At 36.4% G+C, this 18,885-nt stretch overlaps 1 protein-coding gene across 6 annotated transcripts in view; it reads right to left on the bottom strand.

Annotated features, from left to right (window-relative positions):
- Window positions 1-16,440, bottom strand: part of MACROD2 (mono-ADP ribosylhydrolase 2) — a 2,124,656-nt gene extending 2,108,216 nt beyond the window's left edge. For 3 of the 6 annotated variants that reach the window (XM_074317442.2, XM_074317444.2, XM_088789269.1), the window contains exons 1-2: window positions 16,109-16,439; window positions 9,047-9,163 (exon numbers count right to left, since the gene is read on the bottom strand). In XM_074317442.2, coding sequence (XP_074173543.2) covers window positions 9,047-9,163; window positions 16,109-16,154 — 163 coding nt within the window. In that variant the 5' untranslated portion in view covers window positions 16,155-16,439. Of the gene's footprint in view, window positions 1-9,046; window positions 9,164-16,108 lie in introns of all 6 variants that reach the window. The other 3 variants (XM_074317443.2, XM_088789270.1, XM_019752053.3) reach the window with 2 other exon arrangements.
- Between the last annotated feature and the right edge of the window lie 2,445 nt (window positions 16,441-18,885).

The following is an 18,885-nucleotide window of genomic DNA, read 5'->3' as shown; positions in this document are numbered from 1 at the left end:
AGCATAAGGAATTTGAGGGACGCCATCAAGTAAACTAACATATGCCTTATAAAAGTCTCAGGAGAGAAAAAGGCAGAAAGATAATTTGAAGAAATAATGGACAAAAATGCCCAAATTTAATGAAGGACATCAATCTACAAATCAAAAAAGCTCAACAAGACTCCAAGTCATATAAATTCAGAAACTCAGACCAAGACACAATATAATCAAACAGTCGAAGGACTAAGACAAAGAGAATCTTCAAAGCAGCAAGAAAGAAGTGACTTATCATGTACAAGGGATCCCTAATAAGATTATCAGCTGATTTCTCATCAAAAACATTGGAAACCAGAAGGGAAAGAAATGGGATGATATGTTTAAAGGGCTAAAAGAAAAAAACTGTCAGCTGAGAATTCTATATTCAGCAAAACTGTCCTTCCAGAATGAGGGAGAAATAAACACCTTCACAGATAAACAAAAGGCTTACCAGAGTTCATTACCATTAGACCTAAAAAGTGCTAATAGGAGTCTCTCAGGTTGAAATGAAAGAATGCTAGATAGTAACTTGAAGCCATATGAAGAAATAAAGACCCTATAAAGATAAATAAATGGGCAAATATGAAAGCCAGTATTATTGTAATTTTGGTTTGTAAACTCCACTTTCTATTTTCATTATGAGATTTAAAAGACAAACGCATAAAAAAATCTTTGTGACTGGGCACACAATATATTAACCTGCAATTTGTTACATCAGTAGCAGAATGTGAGCAGGAGGATGCCACTAACAAAAAAATCAACTAAACATAAAAGAAGGCAGTAATGGATGAAATGAGGGACAAAAATGTTTTAAGACATACAGAAAACAAATAGCAAAATGCCAGAGGTAAATTCTTACTTATCTGTAATTACTTGAAAAATAAATGGTTAAATTCTCCAATCAAAACACAGAGATTGGCAGAATGGGAAGAAAAAAAATCTAACTATATACTATCCACAAGCAACTCACTAAAGATGTAAATAGTTTAAAAGTAAAAAGATATTCCATGCAAACAGTAACCAAAAGAGAGCTAATGTTAGACAAAATAGACTTTAAGTCAAAAACTGTTACAAGAGATAAAGGATATTATATGTTAAAGGTCAATTCATCAAGATGATATAAACAATTAAGACTGTATAAGCACTAAACAGACCCCCAAATTATATGAAGCAATATTAAAGGGAGAAATATAATTCTACAGTAAAAGAGATTTAAATATCCCACTTTCAATAATGGATAAAAACGGAGATGGGGCAGCTGGTTAGCTCAGTTGGTTAGAGCACCGTGCTCTTAACAATAAGGTTGCTGGTTTAATCCCCACATGGCCACTGTGAGCTGCGCCCTCTACATCTAAATTAAAACAACTACATGACTTGGAGCTGATGAGTCCTGGAAAAACACACTTAAAAAATAAATAGAAGTCTTAAAAAAAAATAAATAAAAAAAAATAAATCTGGCTGGCCCAGTGGCTCAGGCAGCTAGAGCTCCATGCTCCTAACTCTGAAGGCTGCCGGTTCGATTCCCACATGGGCCAGTGAGCTCTCAACCACAAGGTTGTCGGTTCAATTCCTCGAGTCCCACAAGGGATGGTGGGCTGCGCCCCCTGCAACTAAGATTGAACACGGCACCTTGAGCTGAGCTGCCTCCCAGATGGCTCAGTTGTTGGTTGAAGCCTGGGCTCTCAACCACAAGGTTGCCAGTTCAATTCCTTGAGTCTTGCAAGGGATGGTGGGCAGCAACCCCTGCAACTAAGATTGAACACGGCACCTTGAGCTAAGCTGCCGCTGAGCTCCCGGATGGCTCAGTTGGTTGGAGTGCTTCCTCTCAAACACAAGGTTGCCGGTTCGACTCCCACAAGGGATGGTGCGCTGCGCCCCATGCAACTAACAACAGCAACTGGACGTGGAGCTGAGCTGCGCCCTCCACAACTAAGACTGAAAGGGCAACAACTTGACTTGGAAAAAAAGAAAGTCCTGGAAGTACACACTGTTCCCCCAATAAAGTCCTATTCCATTCTCCAATAAAATCTTAAAAAAAAGAAAAAAACCAAGACAGAAGATCAGTAAGAAAATAGAGGACTTGAAGAACACTATAAATCAAATAGACCTAACAGATATATAGAGAACACTGTACCCAACAATAACATTTTTCTCAAATGCACATGGAACATTAACCAGTATGCTATGCCACAAAACAAGTGTCAATAAATTTAAAAACACTGAAATCATACAAAGACTCTTTTCTAATCATAATGAAACGACACTAGAAATCAGTAACAGACAATTAGAATATTAACAAATACGTACAAATTAAACAACACATTCTTGAACAAACAATGGGCAAAAAAATACAAAAACAGAAAATACAGAGACAAATAAAAACAAAAAAATCAAAATTTAAGGCATGCAGCAAAAACAGTGTCAAGAGGAAAATATACAGCTATAAAGATATATACTTAAATAGATCCTAAAACTGAGGACTGGCTTTTTGGGAAGATAAACAAAATTGACAAACCTTTAGCTATACCAAGAAAAAAAGAGTGAAGACCAAAATTACTAATAACAGAAATAAAAGTAGGAATACAACTACCTATTTTGTATAATAAAAAGGATTATAAAAGAATACCATGAACAATTATACACCAATAAATTGGACAATCTAGATGACATGGACAAATACCTAGGATCTGAGTAGACCTATAACTAGTTGGTAAAGAGATGGAATCAGTAATCAAAAACCTTCCAACTAAGAAAAAACCCAGGACCAGAAAGTATCATTGGTGAATTGTACCAAACATTCAAAGAATTAAGACTAATCTTTCTCAACTCTTCCAAAAAAGTTGAAGAGGAGGGAACACTTACTAATTCCTTCTACATAACCAGCAATATCCAATACCAAAGCCAGAAAAAGACACTATGGACATACCTCGGGAGATATCGAGGGTTCAGACCACCGCAATAAAGTATCACAATAAAGTTGTAATCTTTTTGCTGGTGGAGGGTCATGCCTTCAATTTGTAAAAGAAAAAACTGCAACATCTGTAAAGCATGATAAAGTGAAGTGCAATAAAACGAGGTATGCCTGTACAACAAAACTACAGACCAATATCCCTTTATGAATAACTATGCAAAAATCCTCAACAAAATACAAACTGAAGTCAACAGGCGCTTAAAAGGAATGTACACCTTTGTATTTGAAAGGAAGAACTAAAATTATCTTTGTTCACAGATGACATGATCATATATGTAGATGATACAAAAATCAACAGACAAAGATCAGTTGTATTTCTATATATTAGCAATGAACAATCAATAAGGACATTTAAAAAATAATTCCATTTATAATAGCATGAAAAAGAATAAAATACTTAGTAATAAACTTAACCAAGAAGGTGAAAGATTTGTACACTGAAAACTACAAAATATTGCTGTGAGAAATTCTTATTTTTTTCTTTAAAAAAGGAAAAACAGAAAATAAGAAGCATTGTGAAGAATGTGGAGGAACCCCTATGCACTGCAGATGGGGAATAAAATTATACAGCCACTGTGGAAAAGTTTTGTGATTCCTCAAATAGTTAAACATAGAATTGCCATACATACGGTCCAGCAATTGCACTCCTAGTATACAGTCAAAAGAAATGAAAACAAAGACTCAAACAGATTTTCACAGCAGCAATATTCACAACAGCCAAAAAATGGAAACAATCCCATCGTCTTTATAGATGAATAAACAAAATGTGGTGTGTGTGTGTGTGTGTGTGTGTGTGTGTGTGTCAGTGGAATATTATCCAACCTTAAAAAAGAATGAAATTCTGAAACATGCTACCATATGGATGAACCTAGAAAGCAGTATGCTCAGTGAAATAAGCCAAAGATAAAGGAAAAGTATTGTGTGGTTCTTCTTATATGACATCTAGAACAGGCAAATTTATGGAGACAGAAAATAAAATAGATATTACCAGAAGCTGGGTGAGAGGAGAGAATGGGAAGTTATTATTTAATGGGTACAGAGTTTCTATTTAGGAAAAGAAAAACTTTTGGAAATGAGACTGGTGATGGTTGTACAACATTCTAAATGTACTTAAAGCCACTGAATTGTACACTCTTAATGGTTAAACAGATTTTAAAAACACTTACGGACCAAGTCATGTTACTAGACATTTGAACTAGTTACTTTAAATGAGATAAGCATATGTGTCTAGTAAACTGCCAGGTAAACATTTTTGTCTCTGTCCAGCCACATATCACCTGAATAAGAGGAAGAATTCAGCGACTACAGAGTATATATTATTTTTGTATTATTTGTGAAAGACACAAATTGTCTTTAAAAAAATCCTCCTTGATCAGTTGTAACTGTATTTAGCATGCTTACCAAAACTACTAAAGCAGTCACAGGCAGTTCCTACCTTCTAAAGCAAACAGTACAAATTCAAGCTGTACATGTACAAGCATACAGAAAAAAATGTATCTTATATTATATACATTGGCTAAGAGGATAAATAAGAGTAGGAGTAGTAAATACAGAGTCATAAGATGTTTCATGCAAGAGGAAGGTGCATTCTGGAATAAGAGCTTTGGAGTTATCCAGGCCCATTGATATCCTCTCTCAATTAATTTTCACCGCAACCTTAGGGAGGAGAAATAAACAGCCCCTGTGTGGTAACTAACATATAAAGAGACAAGATAGGGAGATTACAGGTTCTTTGACTAGGGTATATAATAGCAGAATTGGAATTTGATGCCAGACATGTTTAATCCCAAAACTTTTGCATTCCCAGAGTTAACATGGAGATACATAAATCAAAATAATGGAAGTCATTCCCATTATTATATCTGATGGGTATTTAACATCAAGCCTCAACTTACAAGACCAAAAAAATAAAGCTTTTTATTCAAACAGAATCACGAATACAAGAGAATTATAAAATTTGGAAAATCTCTAACTCTGTTATTTTCATATGGCAAACACAATCTCAAATCTAAATTTGATGACAGAACCCCCTACATGTTGGGGTAGTCTGGATTCTTAGAACACTGAGTATATGTGTACTTGTGTAAGAGTACAATCTCTAGGGAACAACCAGCAATCTGAATCCATGGTTTACCCTAGAGACAGACCAAATTAAACCTCAATATTTCCAATCCTCCAAAAGCACATATATCTTCTGTTGTGGCATGTATATATGGCCAGGCATATGAACTTTTGTTGAACTATATTTATTATCTATAATTTGGTACTTGTTTCATCAGTAATCCTCTGATATTATGCAAAAGAATGTACAATAGTCTATAAAGTATTCTTTCAAAAAAACATAAACCCAAGTCTGATCAAGCCTCTGAATTTAACTACCAGCTCATAAGAACCATAGGTGATAGAGGAATGTGTTAAATGACACCCCAGAGAGACAGTCAGCAAAATGTGAACTACTCAGTAAGACAATTATCTACTTTATGCATAAAGTAAAATTACAAAATGGGGAAAAGGGCAGAGAAAAAAACTACAGATTAAAAGAGACTTAGATAATATAACAATTAAAAACAATATGTGGACCTTGTTTAGATCTTGACTCAAGCAAACCAACTGTACAAAAAAGGAAAACCTTTTATGACAATATGGGAAATGTGAATCCTAACTGGATATTTAATTGTATTAAAAAATTGTTAATTTGTGTTTGATGATAGTATTATGGTTACATTAAAACAACATATGCTGTTTTAAAGATACATACATATGCATATTTACATATACTTACATATAAAATTGATATGATATACAGGAATTGCTTCAAAATAGTCTGGGAGAAAGGTGCAGGGAGCTCTGGTATAGATAAAATAAAATTGGCCATGTATTGACTGTTGAAATTGAGTAATAGGTGCATAAAGGTTCATCATACTCTCTATTTTTATATGTTTCTAAATGTTCAGCTTTAAGTTTGAAAAAAAAATTTTTTAAAAGAACTGTCCTGTGTAGACTGTTAATCTCCGAGGCATTCTTATTTAATATACTGATTGAGCCCACCTACATAAGGCACAATTCCAGGTACTAGAGACAGTATAATAAGAGAGATAAGCATTTTTAAATTCTACAACAGAGCAACTAACAAATGAAACATAATTATTACATAATTATTAATACAGAGGAAGAAGTAAGTAGAAGCATATAATTCTAGAGATTTACTAATAGTATTTGATAAATATGAATATGAATAAGCAAATGGATTTTTTTCTTGGTAATCATCTACCATTTTTTTCCACTTCTGATCCACAGCTTTCCAATACTACCAAAGTAGTAAATCAAAGTAAAAATATTATCTACTGGCTTCCTCCTTTCTATAGAAACACTGATTTTATATTCTTTGGCAATTGTTGGTTTCCTTTTGTTAGGTCAATTTAAAATCAAAATTATGACAAATACATTCGGCCACTCCCCTCTTAAACTTTCTACTACATTTATAAAAAGAAGAATTTAATTAAAGTAAAAGAAAACTGAGAAAAGTAAGAAAAATATTTAAAAACAATAGCTTGAGAATTTTCCATGTAATCATGGATATCAAGATCAATGACATTCTATGAAAACAAAGATAATAATAAAAATAAATTATTAACGGTATATTGTGCTAGTCCAATTAATACTGTTCATTTCCTACAAATCAGAAACTATGTGACAAAGAATTACAAATTATCTTTTCTTAGAACTTAATTTGAAATCTCATACTTAAAAAATTAAAACTATTATAAATATCAATACTTATATATACATTTATAAGCAGTTCATAAGCTTAAACATTTCAAAATAAAATATACAAATATATATTTATTTACAGTTGTCCTTTATGATTTTTTAATTTTTATTTTTAAAAGACCTTTCAAACTGCTAAAACACTAAAACTCTCTTGACCAGTATATTATTGTAACTAATCCTGGATGAGTAACATTGGAAGAAAATACTTATGAAAGATATATTATGCCAAAAAATTAACAGTTATTATTTGTAGAATGAGCCATTCTGTTTCATGAAAAAAGAAGCCTGTACCCAATTTCTAGATCACAACAGAGAGGAGCAAGTAACACCAGTAGAAAAGAATAAAACATTAACAGAAATACAATTTTGATCACATCACCTAGTTCCTCATGAAGACCTTTCACATTCAAAAAGCAAGAAGGAAAAACTGAAATACACAGAGCAGTTGTAAACCACTTATAAAGCTCATTTTGGGAGACAGGATTAAATACATAGGATCTTGATAGGGAATAACAATGTCAGATGTTATACAATGTTATCTTTTCTGATTGGGGGGACACATTTTGGTGTGTAGTATCTACAAAAACATCCAAAATTGAGTTGTCTAACAACCCAGTTCAACTGTACACTGTTAGATGCTGAACGTTCAAGTAGAAGCAGCCAACATAAAGGCCAAGCCTCTACACAGATGTGAGACAACCCAACATTGGGCAATGCAGCCTGGGTATCACTACTGTTGTGTCAATTGTCATGGCAGCGACAGGAATCCACCTCTATCTCAGGAAGCAAATTTTTTTCTAAAAAAGAACATCATATACTGCATCCTTAGAAAACTGACCGGCTAAAACTGCAAGGCTAAAACTGCAACCGAGAAAAAAAGTAAGATGAATGTAGCACTGGAAAAAGAGAATTACTAGCATTAAGAAAAAAAAAAAAAAAAGCTGAAGTAGTCAACACCAGTTTCTTATAAACAAAAGAATTAACTGAAAACCAAATATTAAGGAGCACATGGCCATAGGTCAGACAAGGCCCAGAATTATGTCCTTTTGATCTCTAGCTCTGTATTCTTTTCATTACACAGCACTACCAACTCTTTCAATGATGTCTTAAGTAGACCATTATTAAAATAGCTTGTAGTTATTTTAAACTAAAGTATTTAAAATAACTTTACTGAAGACACAAAGCCAGCAGGTCAGATGTGTATATCCCAATCAGCTTGTCCAATGACCCCATTAGAACATGGGGTAGACCCACTAACCTACTTGCCCAAGGTCACACGTTTCCACCAGACTAAGATCTAAAAGAAGCCACAATTTGTCTTCTTAGATAAAACAAAATTCTGTCTAAAGCCCAGACTCTGAGGTTAATGTGTTCTCTTCACAGATACCAAAGCTTAATCTCACTGCTGTTTCCCACAGATTTTGTCCTAGGAATTTCATGCTAGTCTTCTTGTTCTGGGCGATAGCATACTGTCCAATTCAGACCACAACCTGTGATATCAGCATGTTCCAAGTCCCTTTCATAAAGTTACTCTTCTTTCCCAACTGTTAAGTATCCTAAAAAGCATCCTGTTTCTTCTAAGTTTCACATCCAGACCATTAACACCAATGGCTGTTAATTCAGAGATGAGCATATCAAACATACATTAAATCTATTATGTTGTTTAGAATTTTTTCCATGAAACTTTGTAATACTTAAATTTTCATTTATATTTTAACACATATATTTTCCCTCAAATAATCTAGACTCTCATCAAATCATAAAGACATCGAGAGAAAGTAAATTTGTCATATAAATACTTTATATGTAGGCATAATACCACACTACACAAAACATATACTTTTCTCTAAAATTATTTGGTGAAATATTATTTGGTTTTTCTCTATTCTTCCTTATACACTGTCTTTCAACAGTATCCAATCCTTAAACATGAAGAAACCTTATGTAAATAAACTTAATCAAAACAAACTCAAAGGGCCACACCACCAAAACAGCAATACCTAATATCATTTGCTCCAAGAACTACTGCAAAAGTTTTTAAAAAGTACCTATAAAGAGTACCATAATATAAATGTGGAATATTTCAGAACACAACTTATGTTAATAGTAGTTTCTAAGTTTAAATAATTCAATAAATTGCTAAAAACAAATAACCAAGCAATTATTTCAAATACTAAAACTGTCACCTCTTTATTGACTGACAGTTATTAATTTTTGTCAAAAATTGTCCCACAGAAGTCATAAAAAATGGCCACAATATCTATCTGAAAAATGTTCTGAGAAACTTACCATCATTTTGGCTCTTGCCCTTCACCTCCTCCTTCCATGATAGGATGGTGTTCAGGGGAACATAGTCCCTTATGTATTCTTTGCGTCTCTCCTCTAAGGTCATCTTCAGTAAACGTTCTTGCAAAATAAAAGCAGAATCTCCATTTGTATTTAACTTTTAAGTTCAAGAATTATTTTATAATTTAAATATTAACTACGTTAAAGCACACAAAAAATCAGTGTGGGCTTGAGAAACAGCAAAATGCAATTCTAATGACTCTATAAAAGGTGTCAGATTAATGCCATATAAGCAGGGAAGAAAAAAGGAAACTCTTTCAATCAATATCTACTGATAGTCTACTGTGTGTCAGGTGCTATGTTTATACACTGCAAGTACAAAGGAGATCCTTAACCTTGAGAAGTTCACAAGACAAAAGAGGAAATGAATATGACAGCTACATAAATAAAATCCAAAATCCTAAGACACGTATGTACAAATGCTAAGAGCACAAGAAAGGCAGCCAAGATAGTTCCTTAATTTGAAGATGCCATCAACAATAAAAGAGCACTTTCAATTTAATAATACCTTTGTGGAAGTGATTAAACAATACTTTAAATGTACATGTTGATTACAAAATTAAAAATTTTTTGAATGCATCTTAGCATTGATAATAGTTGGTGTCATTTATAAAGAACTGTGTGCCAGGTACTTCAAATGTATAATTTTATTAAAATAATCTTTCCAACAACTCGGCAAATTGATAGTATGAGTTTTACTATTTTATAGAGAGGAAAATAAAGAACATTAAAGTTCAGTAGTCTGTCCAAAGAGAGCCTTCCATTAAAAATCTAGTCAGTTATCTCCATTAATCAGAAACTACAGCATATACCAATAGCCACTGTACTGTACTACCTTTTCAGGAAAAGTTCACCAAAAGATGTGATGTGTATGCTGGCTCCCGAGGATAGGAAGAATTTTGTCATGAAGAGGTAAGAAGGATGTTTCATGTCTAATCACCCTGCTGTACACCTAAAACTAATACAAAATAATATTGAATATCAATTGCAATTGAAAAATTTTTTAAAGGGGAGGAAAAGATGAAGAGGAAATTTACAGGTTAAAACAAGTAAGTGTTGGGGATATAACGTACAACATAGGGAAAATAGTCAATAATATTGCAATAGTGTGGTATGGTATCAGATGGTTGTTGGACTTATCATAGTGATCACTTCTTTAGGTATAAAAAAGTTGAATAACTGGTGTACACCTGAAACTAATACAGTGTTGTACATTAGCTATATTTCAATAAAAATATTTTTAATAAGTAAGGCTATTTCAGACTAATAAAGCAACGTAAATAAAGATAAGGAAATATGAATAATTTAATGAAGCTGCAAGATATGCTATGAAAAGGAAAGTGGCCACACAAGTGAAAAGTAGCTGGAAACAAGTTAAAACAAAAATGTATAGGAACTTGTATACTAGGATGAGCAGTTTAACCTTCATTCTATAAAGTAGACCACTAATATTCAAAGTTGATTATGCATATCCCAGAAGGTACATAAAGTGATCCACTAGGATACAGCAGAAAAACATGTATGAAATTCTTTCCATATTTTTAATCTAAAAAAATAAGGAATTAAGATTTACTAATATTCAATACATAAATTGACACTGGCAACCTCACTCAATCTGTATGTCAGCTGTCACCAAAGGACGTATTCTCACTCTCCAATTCTCTTTCAGCATATTACAAGGCATTATATAGTTTAGGTGAATGGATTTAAGGACAGTATCTAGTTTTAGGTAATCTAATCCTCACACAATAATCGCTTTTAAAGATTCTTCCACATAAACAAACTGCAGAAAGTATTAATGTAAGCACAAGTGAACAAGTAACAGGGAACCAACATTTCCCCCACTCCTAGAACTGGCTTTTCTTCAGCCACATTAGTAGATAGAAAAAAAAAAAACGCTATTTTAACTAGATGTGATATAGTCAAATCACAATACTACTACAATACTCAAAGGTCAACACCGTATTGAATTTCAGATGCCTACAGGGCATTCAAGTTGAAATTAAGAATCAGGGACTCAGAAGAGAGGTCTAGCCTAAGAATTTTGGAAATCATAACCTAAACTTACTGTACTATAGCAAGTTCATAGGAAAGGGTAAGGGAGGGAGCATACCTCAAAAAACAACATTTACAGAGTGGACATGAAGAAGGAAAAAATGAAATAAAGCTTAGATGCCACTGGGGGTACAAGGTGAATTAAACCACCAGTGATGTGGAAACCAGCAGAGAAAAGAGTTTTAATAAGTAGAAGAGGAGAAATATTATCAATTGCCACACAAAGATCCAGAAGAACAAAAATTAATAAGCCATTGGTTTTATCAACTGAGTCACCAACAACACGGAGAAGAGAGCAAAATGGTTAACAGAACTGTCTGGGTTCTAATCCCAAATCATGCAAATCTATGTGATCGCAGGTTACTTAAATTCTTTATGTCTCAGTTTCTCTTTTAGGTAGGTTCGTAGGTATTATTCTCAACTTCCGTATAAGGCAACTAAAATAAAGAGATTAAATAACTTACCCAAGGTTCCACAGGTAGTAAGCAGTACAACTAGGTTTCAAACCCAGGAAAATCATGTCCAAAGCTCTTGTCCCTACAGTACACTACCTCATAGGGTTGTTGTGAGAATTAAATGAGATAACCCATGTCAGATACTTAGAATAGTGCTGAACACACAAAAAGAACTCAAATTGTAATTATTTTTATATTAGTACCATCATCATTGTTATTACTGAATGACTTTAGAAATATTAGTTTCATTAGAGTTTAACTGAGATCCAGGAGGCTATGAGAGACGGAGGAAAAGAAAGTGAGAACAGCAACTCCAAGGTGAAATCCTGTGGAAGAAAAACTACTTTAGAGTAGAAGAGATTTGAGAATTGTTATAGGCTGAGGAGAGGGACCTAAAGACACTGAGAAACCTAACATCCCACAAAGTGATCAAAAAATATGATGAATGTTTAAATTTAAAAAAAATTATTACAGGAAGAGACACATTGTCATTAATCCCCCTCAAAGTACTCCCTTCACTTCGAACAAACTTATCCCATCATTCTTGACACTTTCTGAAGCAGTTCTGGAAATCCTCTTTCATGAGTGTCTTTAGTTGGACTGTCTTGGCTGCCTCGAGGTCCTGAATCCATTCAAAATGTTTACCTTTCATGGTCATTTTGACTTTGGGAAAGAGTCAGAAGTCGCACAGAGCCAGATCTAGTGAATAATGTGGATGAGAACACACCATAATGTTTCTGTTTGACAGAAATTGCAGTACCAGAAACGATGTGTGACACAGAGCCTCTCCGTTGTGATCACAAAATACGGTGAATGCTGCTGCCAAGTGCCATCCAATGGAAAGACAGGGATCCTTAACACGGGAAGCAAGCGTCGAACCTCACATAGTGTGTGACAAGTTTCAACTTGTTCAGCGCAGTCAGTTGGGTGTGAGCTACGGTTCAGAGAAGGTGTATCTTAAAGTGTGCCATAAATCATCCTCCATCACAACAATGTTCCATGTCACACATCACTCCTGGTATATGGCAATTTCCATCAACAACAACAACAACAACAACAACAAAATTACAGTGTGTCCTCATTTACCTTATTCACCGGGTCTGGCGCTGTGCAACTTCTGGCTCTTCCCCAAAGTCAAAAGGATTCAGGACATGGCGCTGTGCAACTTCTGGCTCTTCCCCAAAGTCAAAAGGATTCAGGACATCAAGGCAGACATGACAGTGCAACTGAAGACACTCATGAAAGAGGACTTCCAGAACTGCTTCAGAAAGTGGCAAGAACGATGGGATAAGTGTGTTCAAAGCAAGCGAGAGTATTTGAGGGGAATTAATAGCAATGTGTCTTTTAGTGCAATATTTTTTTTTTATTTAAACATTTACCATATTGTTTGATCACACCCCTGAAAGGGAATAAATAATAGCACAAGATCTCAAAGAATTCAGGAGATGAGATAAATAGCACAAGCAGAGAGGTTAGAAACAAAGAAGAAGAGTGCTTCCTCTGAGATGGAAACAAAGCTGAAATAGCAAAGCACATGTAAAGATACAGACAAATAAAGAATATGGAGGAAGATGTTAGGGCTGTTCATGTTACATGACATGTATTTTCTCCATGAATTAAAAGGCAATGTCATCTGTTCACATAGGAGGATGGGATCTTGATGGAATAGGAAACTTGAAGTTTGGAATAATCACACCAAGGAGGATAAAAGATGTCTAGCACTTACCAAAGCACTACTTAAAAAGCTCAGATGACTAATATGGAAATATTGAATATCATTGATCATGTTGAAATATATGAAGCAACTACAGTTTTAGTATATGTCAGAAGGTACATATGGAAATGCAACCTGGCCTCTTTCATTCCCTTTATTTAAAAGTTTAAGTGTGGACACTCAAAACAAAACAAGATCAATAATAAGGCATTAAGATAAAACAATGAGATAATTTAAGTTTCAGTACTTGAAATGATAATACACATTAACTGGTTTTGAATTAACACTCAAAATATTAGATCAATAACATCTATTTAACACATGTGGACTTGAGAACTCCTTAGTTATTTGTTCAAATAATGAAACTTACTGGGGGGACCACATACGTATACTACACAGTTTCTCCGGTATTACACAAAACTTTTCCTTAAAGAATGCTTCACCTTTGCAATGAATCCTTTCTTTGTGAACTAAGCATGCAAGTAGTCAGACCTACTTATTAGATGGTATACTGAGTTAGTTAAAATATGTTTATACGATGCCTTGACATTTCAATGAGGTGGGTTAGCGTTCCTTTAGATTTAAATAACAGCTGTAAAAATACACCATCCTCTCCATTGTAATAAAAGGAAAAAGGTCATTCATCCACCAGTTTATTTAATACTACTGTACTGGAAATCCTTAGCTCCTTGATGAAGATATATATATATGTGTGTGTGTGTGTGTGTATATATATATATATAAAATATATAAAATATTAACTATTCCAAAAATAGACACCTTGATAAGACACTGAGACACATACTAAAGTCTTCAAGTCTCAATAACTTTTTCCTTTAAACATTAAACTTCATGCAAAAATAAGTTAGTTTTGGACAAGAGAAATTCATTTTGTTAAATGCCTTCTTTAATTGTGCATTCACTTCTTTATTTAGAAAATATTAATTTGGTTACATTTTCCCCCAGAATTAGAAGCAAAAGAAGAAAAAGAATTAAGACATTAAATATTCTAAAAATGCCTGTTTGGCATAGTTCAACTTGTAGACATTAAAAAAAGGAACCATCATTGTTACTTTAGGGCATTATCTTTTACAACAGAAAAAAGAGTTCTTTAGTAATCACTAAATGATTCATGTATTGAAAACAATCTCCATGTCTCCCACTATTGTGCCTTATTATCAATAATAGAAAATAAAAATTCAAGACCATCAATAAAAAAGGGCTTGAGTTTTCAATGCTTGCAAGTAAATCTTTGTTGACAGTATGTTGAAACTAAAATAACTCCGATTGCAAAACAAAGCAAAATCATTTTACACTACTTTATATATCAGGCTATTATTCTCAACAGCATTTGAGACACCAGAATTTTTAGTTCTATATATGCTCATAATCATTAAAACATAATTAAATGATATAGAAGCTAATCTTTCAATGTTTTAAACACCATTTTCATTGGTTGTTCAGTTGTTATTTTAAATTTTCCGAGTTACTAATTTTTTTTTATTCTTTTTCATCCCTTTCCTTGTGCATTGTTTGAAGTAGGCCCTATAGAGAGGATTCTTTTTCCACATTCATTCCCTTTCTTGTCCACTGTTTGCCTATGTGTTTACAAAGGCCAGGACTTGCAAGAAAAATCTACAGGTTTTAAGGAGCTAATATTATCAAAGAAATCAACTTTCAATCTAGTCACCCCTTTATTCTTCTATAAAGAAGATGGGAGGGATACTTTGGAGAGATTTCCACCACCTTCACTAGACCTCACTGCATACATAGGTTTAGTGTATCTTAGCAGTAGCCATGCAAGTACTTTTGCTACATTTCTGTAAAACGATAAACAATAAAGAGGTGCAAAAAGAAGAAAAAACTCCAGACTCAAGTTTTACCTTAGAACATTATATATGATGCCAGAGAGAAACAGAGGGAAAGAGAAAAGAAGGTTGGAGAGCACAAATTCTGTCTTATAGAAATCTGTTTCACTGTCAATCTAGCTGATTTGGATGAGCCTTGATATGCACAAAATTCAGGATTCAGACAGTGACATCAGTCTCACAATTCTTACTCTGAACAACTTCAGACTATGAATGGGGATGGAATATTGAGAAACACTGCAGAGAGAAAAAGCCCATTCAGACTTCTCTGAAGGCACCTATCCTCACAGACAAGACGCTCGTTTTAGGTTTCCCTTAGAGTTCCAGGTTTCAAAAGTCACGCTGCGGCACAGAAGTAGAGGACCTAGAGAAGGGGTAAACACTCGAAGGTGGGGACACTGCCAGCTGAGAGAGTAGGGGACCAGACAGAGTCGAAGAATGGAAGAGGGCCGGCGGGGCGCTGAGGCGCAGCAGCAGCTGCAGCGGGCGTGTCCACCAGCGGGCACGTACAGGTCCGTGGGACACCCCGGCCAGGAATACCAAAGTCCCAACAGGGGTCTGGAGAAGGGGTGGGGGATCTGAGGAAGATATGCTGAGCCCTGGGCATGCCGCGCGCGAGTCCACGCTGCGAGTGAGGCAAAGGCAACCCAGCCTGGGGAGAAGGTGACCGGTCGCGGCGGCCGGCAGAGAGGGGCGTGCGCCCACACGTGAGCGAGCTGCAGGTGCCCGGGGGCGGCGCGTGCACGCCGGTGTGCAGGCGCGTGTGTACACACGACGCCTGAGGGAGGCGGCACTGGCCAGGCTGGCGCGTGGCGGGAGCTCGGGCGGAGGGCGCCGCGGCACACACAACCCCGACCCCCGCCGCCACCCCACTCCCACCCCCCGCACCCCCAGGACTCGACAAGCCGGTTACCTTTCTCCTCTCTCCACACCTTTTTCTTCTTGTTGCTGGGGTACATGTTGCTGTGGGGGTGGCTGGCTTTAAGCTGCAAGTTCCCCAGGCTCACGGGCAAACAGGGTGTGTATGGAGTGGGAGGGGTGGGAGGGGGCACTCGGGAGGGAAAAAGTGAAAGAGGCTCCGCGTCCCGCGCCGCTCGCCGTTCTCCAATTGTCACTTTCCGCTCTCGGCTTTGGCTCCCACCCGCTTCAGCCCTGCGGACGCCGCCACAGCAGCACCTCAGAGCCTGTCAACTAGGTCACGCCTCGCTCTAACCTAACACCCGCGCAGGCCCCGCCTCCCAACCGCTAGCCAGCGCCGCCTCCTATTGGCTGTACCGCCCGCCGCTCTCATGCCCCGACTTCGGCTACAGGGCGCACGCGCATGCGCAGGCTCGAGCCCGACGCCGAGGACGTTGGGGAGCTAGAGGGGGCGGAGCCAGGGCGAGAGGGTGCTGAAAAATGGCCTCGAGACGGGGGCGGGATGAGGAGCGGACGCCTGGGAGGAGCATGAGGATGCTGGCCCTTTCTCTGGCCTCGAGGCCCAGGGAGGACTTGAGGGAGTGGCCTATAGGCCAGGTGCTCCAGGTGACTGAAGAGTAACCTGGGGAACGCTGGCTCAGGGACTGGAAGATATGGACGTGGGAGATGTGAGTCAACATGTGTTGTGCATTCTCACTCTATCTGGCCGGTCCGCACGGATTTCACCACATAATATAACGTTTTTCTTCTTGGTGGGCAAATATAACCAAAGAAACGAAAGGGTTGGGAGGGAAATGGTTCCAGACCATACACAATGGGCTCCTCAACCTTGTAGAAGTAATTACAAATTTCACTGTAGTTCTGTTTTAAGAACCGGCAAGTAGTGGATAACAAAAACGTTATATTAGAAACAGAAGTCTTACATCAAAGCAAATTAAAATGGGTGTTAACCAGAATCAGGTCACTTTATCGTTTTATTCCTCCACCAATTGCTTCAGATCAAAGTGCTGGCCCAAGGGCTGGCTTGATTCTGAGTAATACAAATCCGTCTGTTGGTGTTCTGAAAATCCCATTCCGGTGGAGTCCGCCACACAAGTAGATTGACCTAGAATTTAGGGGAAGTTTGGTAACCCTCTCCCTAAATTTATTGCGTTTCTAAATATCAGACCATCCGCAGGGCTTATTTGGGGGATGCAGTGAATACATATTTATTTGACAGTTGGGATGCTGTATTTTATGTGTACTACTTAAGCAAGGTGTGAAAGACCAAATAATGACTTGTAACACTTTTTTTTTAATACTAAAGAATAAGAAAGGGGAAGCCCCATTAAGAATTGTAAAGAATGAAATGCTATGAGTAACAGGATACTCTCATGAGAATGATTCATACTTTAGAAAGGTAATATTTTTTTACATCATCTCTGCTTCTGCTTTTATTTTAATGCTAATTACATAAAATTTTACTTGGCTGAGAGAAAGAGAAAGCTTCAAGGAGGGAGTGACATTTGAGCTAGTAATAAAAATATGCTTTCATTTATTGGCAATGGAAATAAAGAGGGCTATGATTCAAGTTGTAATACCAAGGTAGAATCAATAAAAATTGGTAATGGAATAGATTTAGAGAAAAGGATGGGGATGAGAAAGAAGATACGGGTTTCATGGGCTAGTTAACGTGGAGAATAGCAATATTGTTAATGATATTAAATAATACAGGAGCAACTGCAGATTTTGTGTGGAAGATATTTTCTTATTTTGAAATGCTAAACGTAAGGTATCTTCAGGAAAATGCGTCATATGAGGCACTTTGCACGTCAGCTACAAGAGGGATGCTGTATTTATCCAACTTAGGGCCAATCCTTCTACCTGTGGTTTCTTAGGAACATTACTCTGTTGATTATCCTGTGTCACATATCAACTCAAAGAACTGGACCATCCATCAACTTTTAAACTTTCTCAAGTCTCTCTCACATTTAAAAAAAAAAAAAAAAAAAATCCTCCTATGAACCTACAATCTCCTTCAGCTACTGCTTCTTCCTTCCCAAAAGGTTGGAAATACCTGCTGTGTCAGTTTCCTTACATCCCACTTTTTGCTCTTCAGTTCACTCTAATCTGGGTTCTATCCTATCAATCAACTATAATAGCTCTTACTAAGGTGACCAATGTCCTTCAGGGGCTCTTAAATGGATATTTGTAAATCTTTCTCTTACAAGATCTCTCAGCAGCATTTAACACTGTTAACCCGATGTTGCTCCTTTCAGCACTCTTTTACTTTAACTTCCTCACCCTTATGAGTATCCACCTAGAAAGGAAACTCCCTCTCCCTATCTCTCCCTCTTTCTTAGTTTCCTTTTCAGCCATTCCATTTTGGAGTTTGTTAAGATTCAGTACTAGCCCCTTGTCTCTTTTCCTTTGAATAATTTCATCCATAGTCATGACTTCATTGATTCTCAACCAGGGGCAATCCTGCCCCCAAGAGACATTAGCAATGTCTGGAGACATTTTTGCTTGTCACAACTGGGGGAAGAATGCTACTCATATCTAGTGGGTAGAGGCTTAGCAGCATCCTACATTGCAAAGGACAGCCCCCACAACAAAAAATTATCTATCCCAAAATGTCAATACTACTGAGGTTGGGAAATCTTGAGTTACACCAGTGACTGCCAAATTTATTATCTCTAGAAAAAAATTTCTTCTTGAGCTTTAGACCTATACCTGCTACCATATACTGGATCTCAACTTTAAGAAGTGGTGTTACATACTGCTTAAAAGGCA

The sequence above is a fragment of the Rhinolophus sinicus genome, chromosome 13 (genome assembly GCF_057876585.1).
Source record: "Rhinolophus sinicus isolate RSI-liver-muscle chromosome 13, RSI-T2T, whole genome shotgun sequence".
Classification (NCBI taxonomy): Eukaryota; Metazoa; Chordata; class Mammalia; order Chiroptera; family Rhinolophidae; genus Rhinolophus; species Rhinolophus sinicus.
This window is presented reverse-complemented; position numbering and strand designations above follow the sequence as displayed.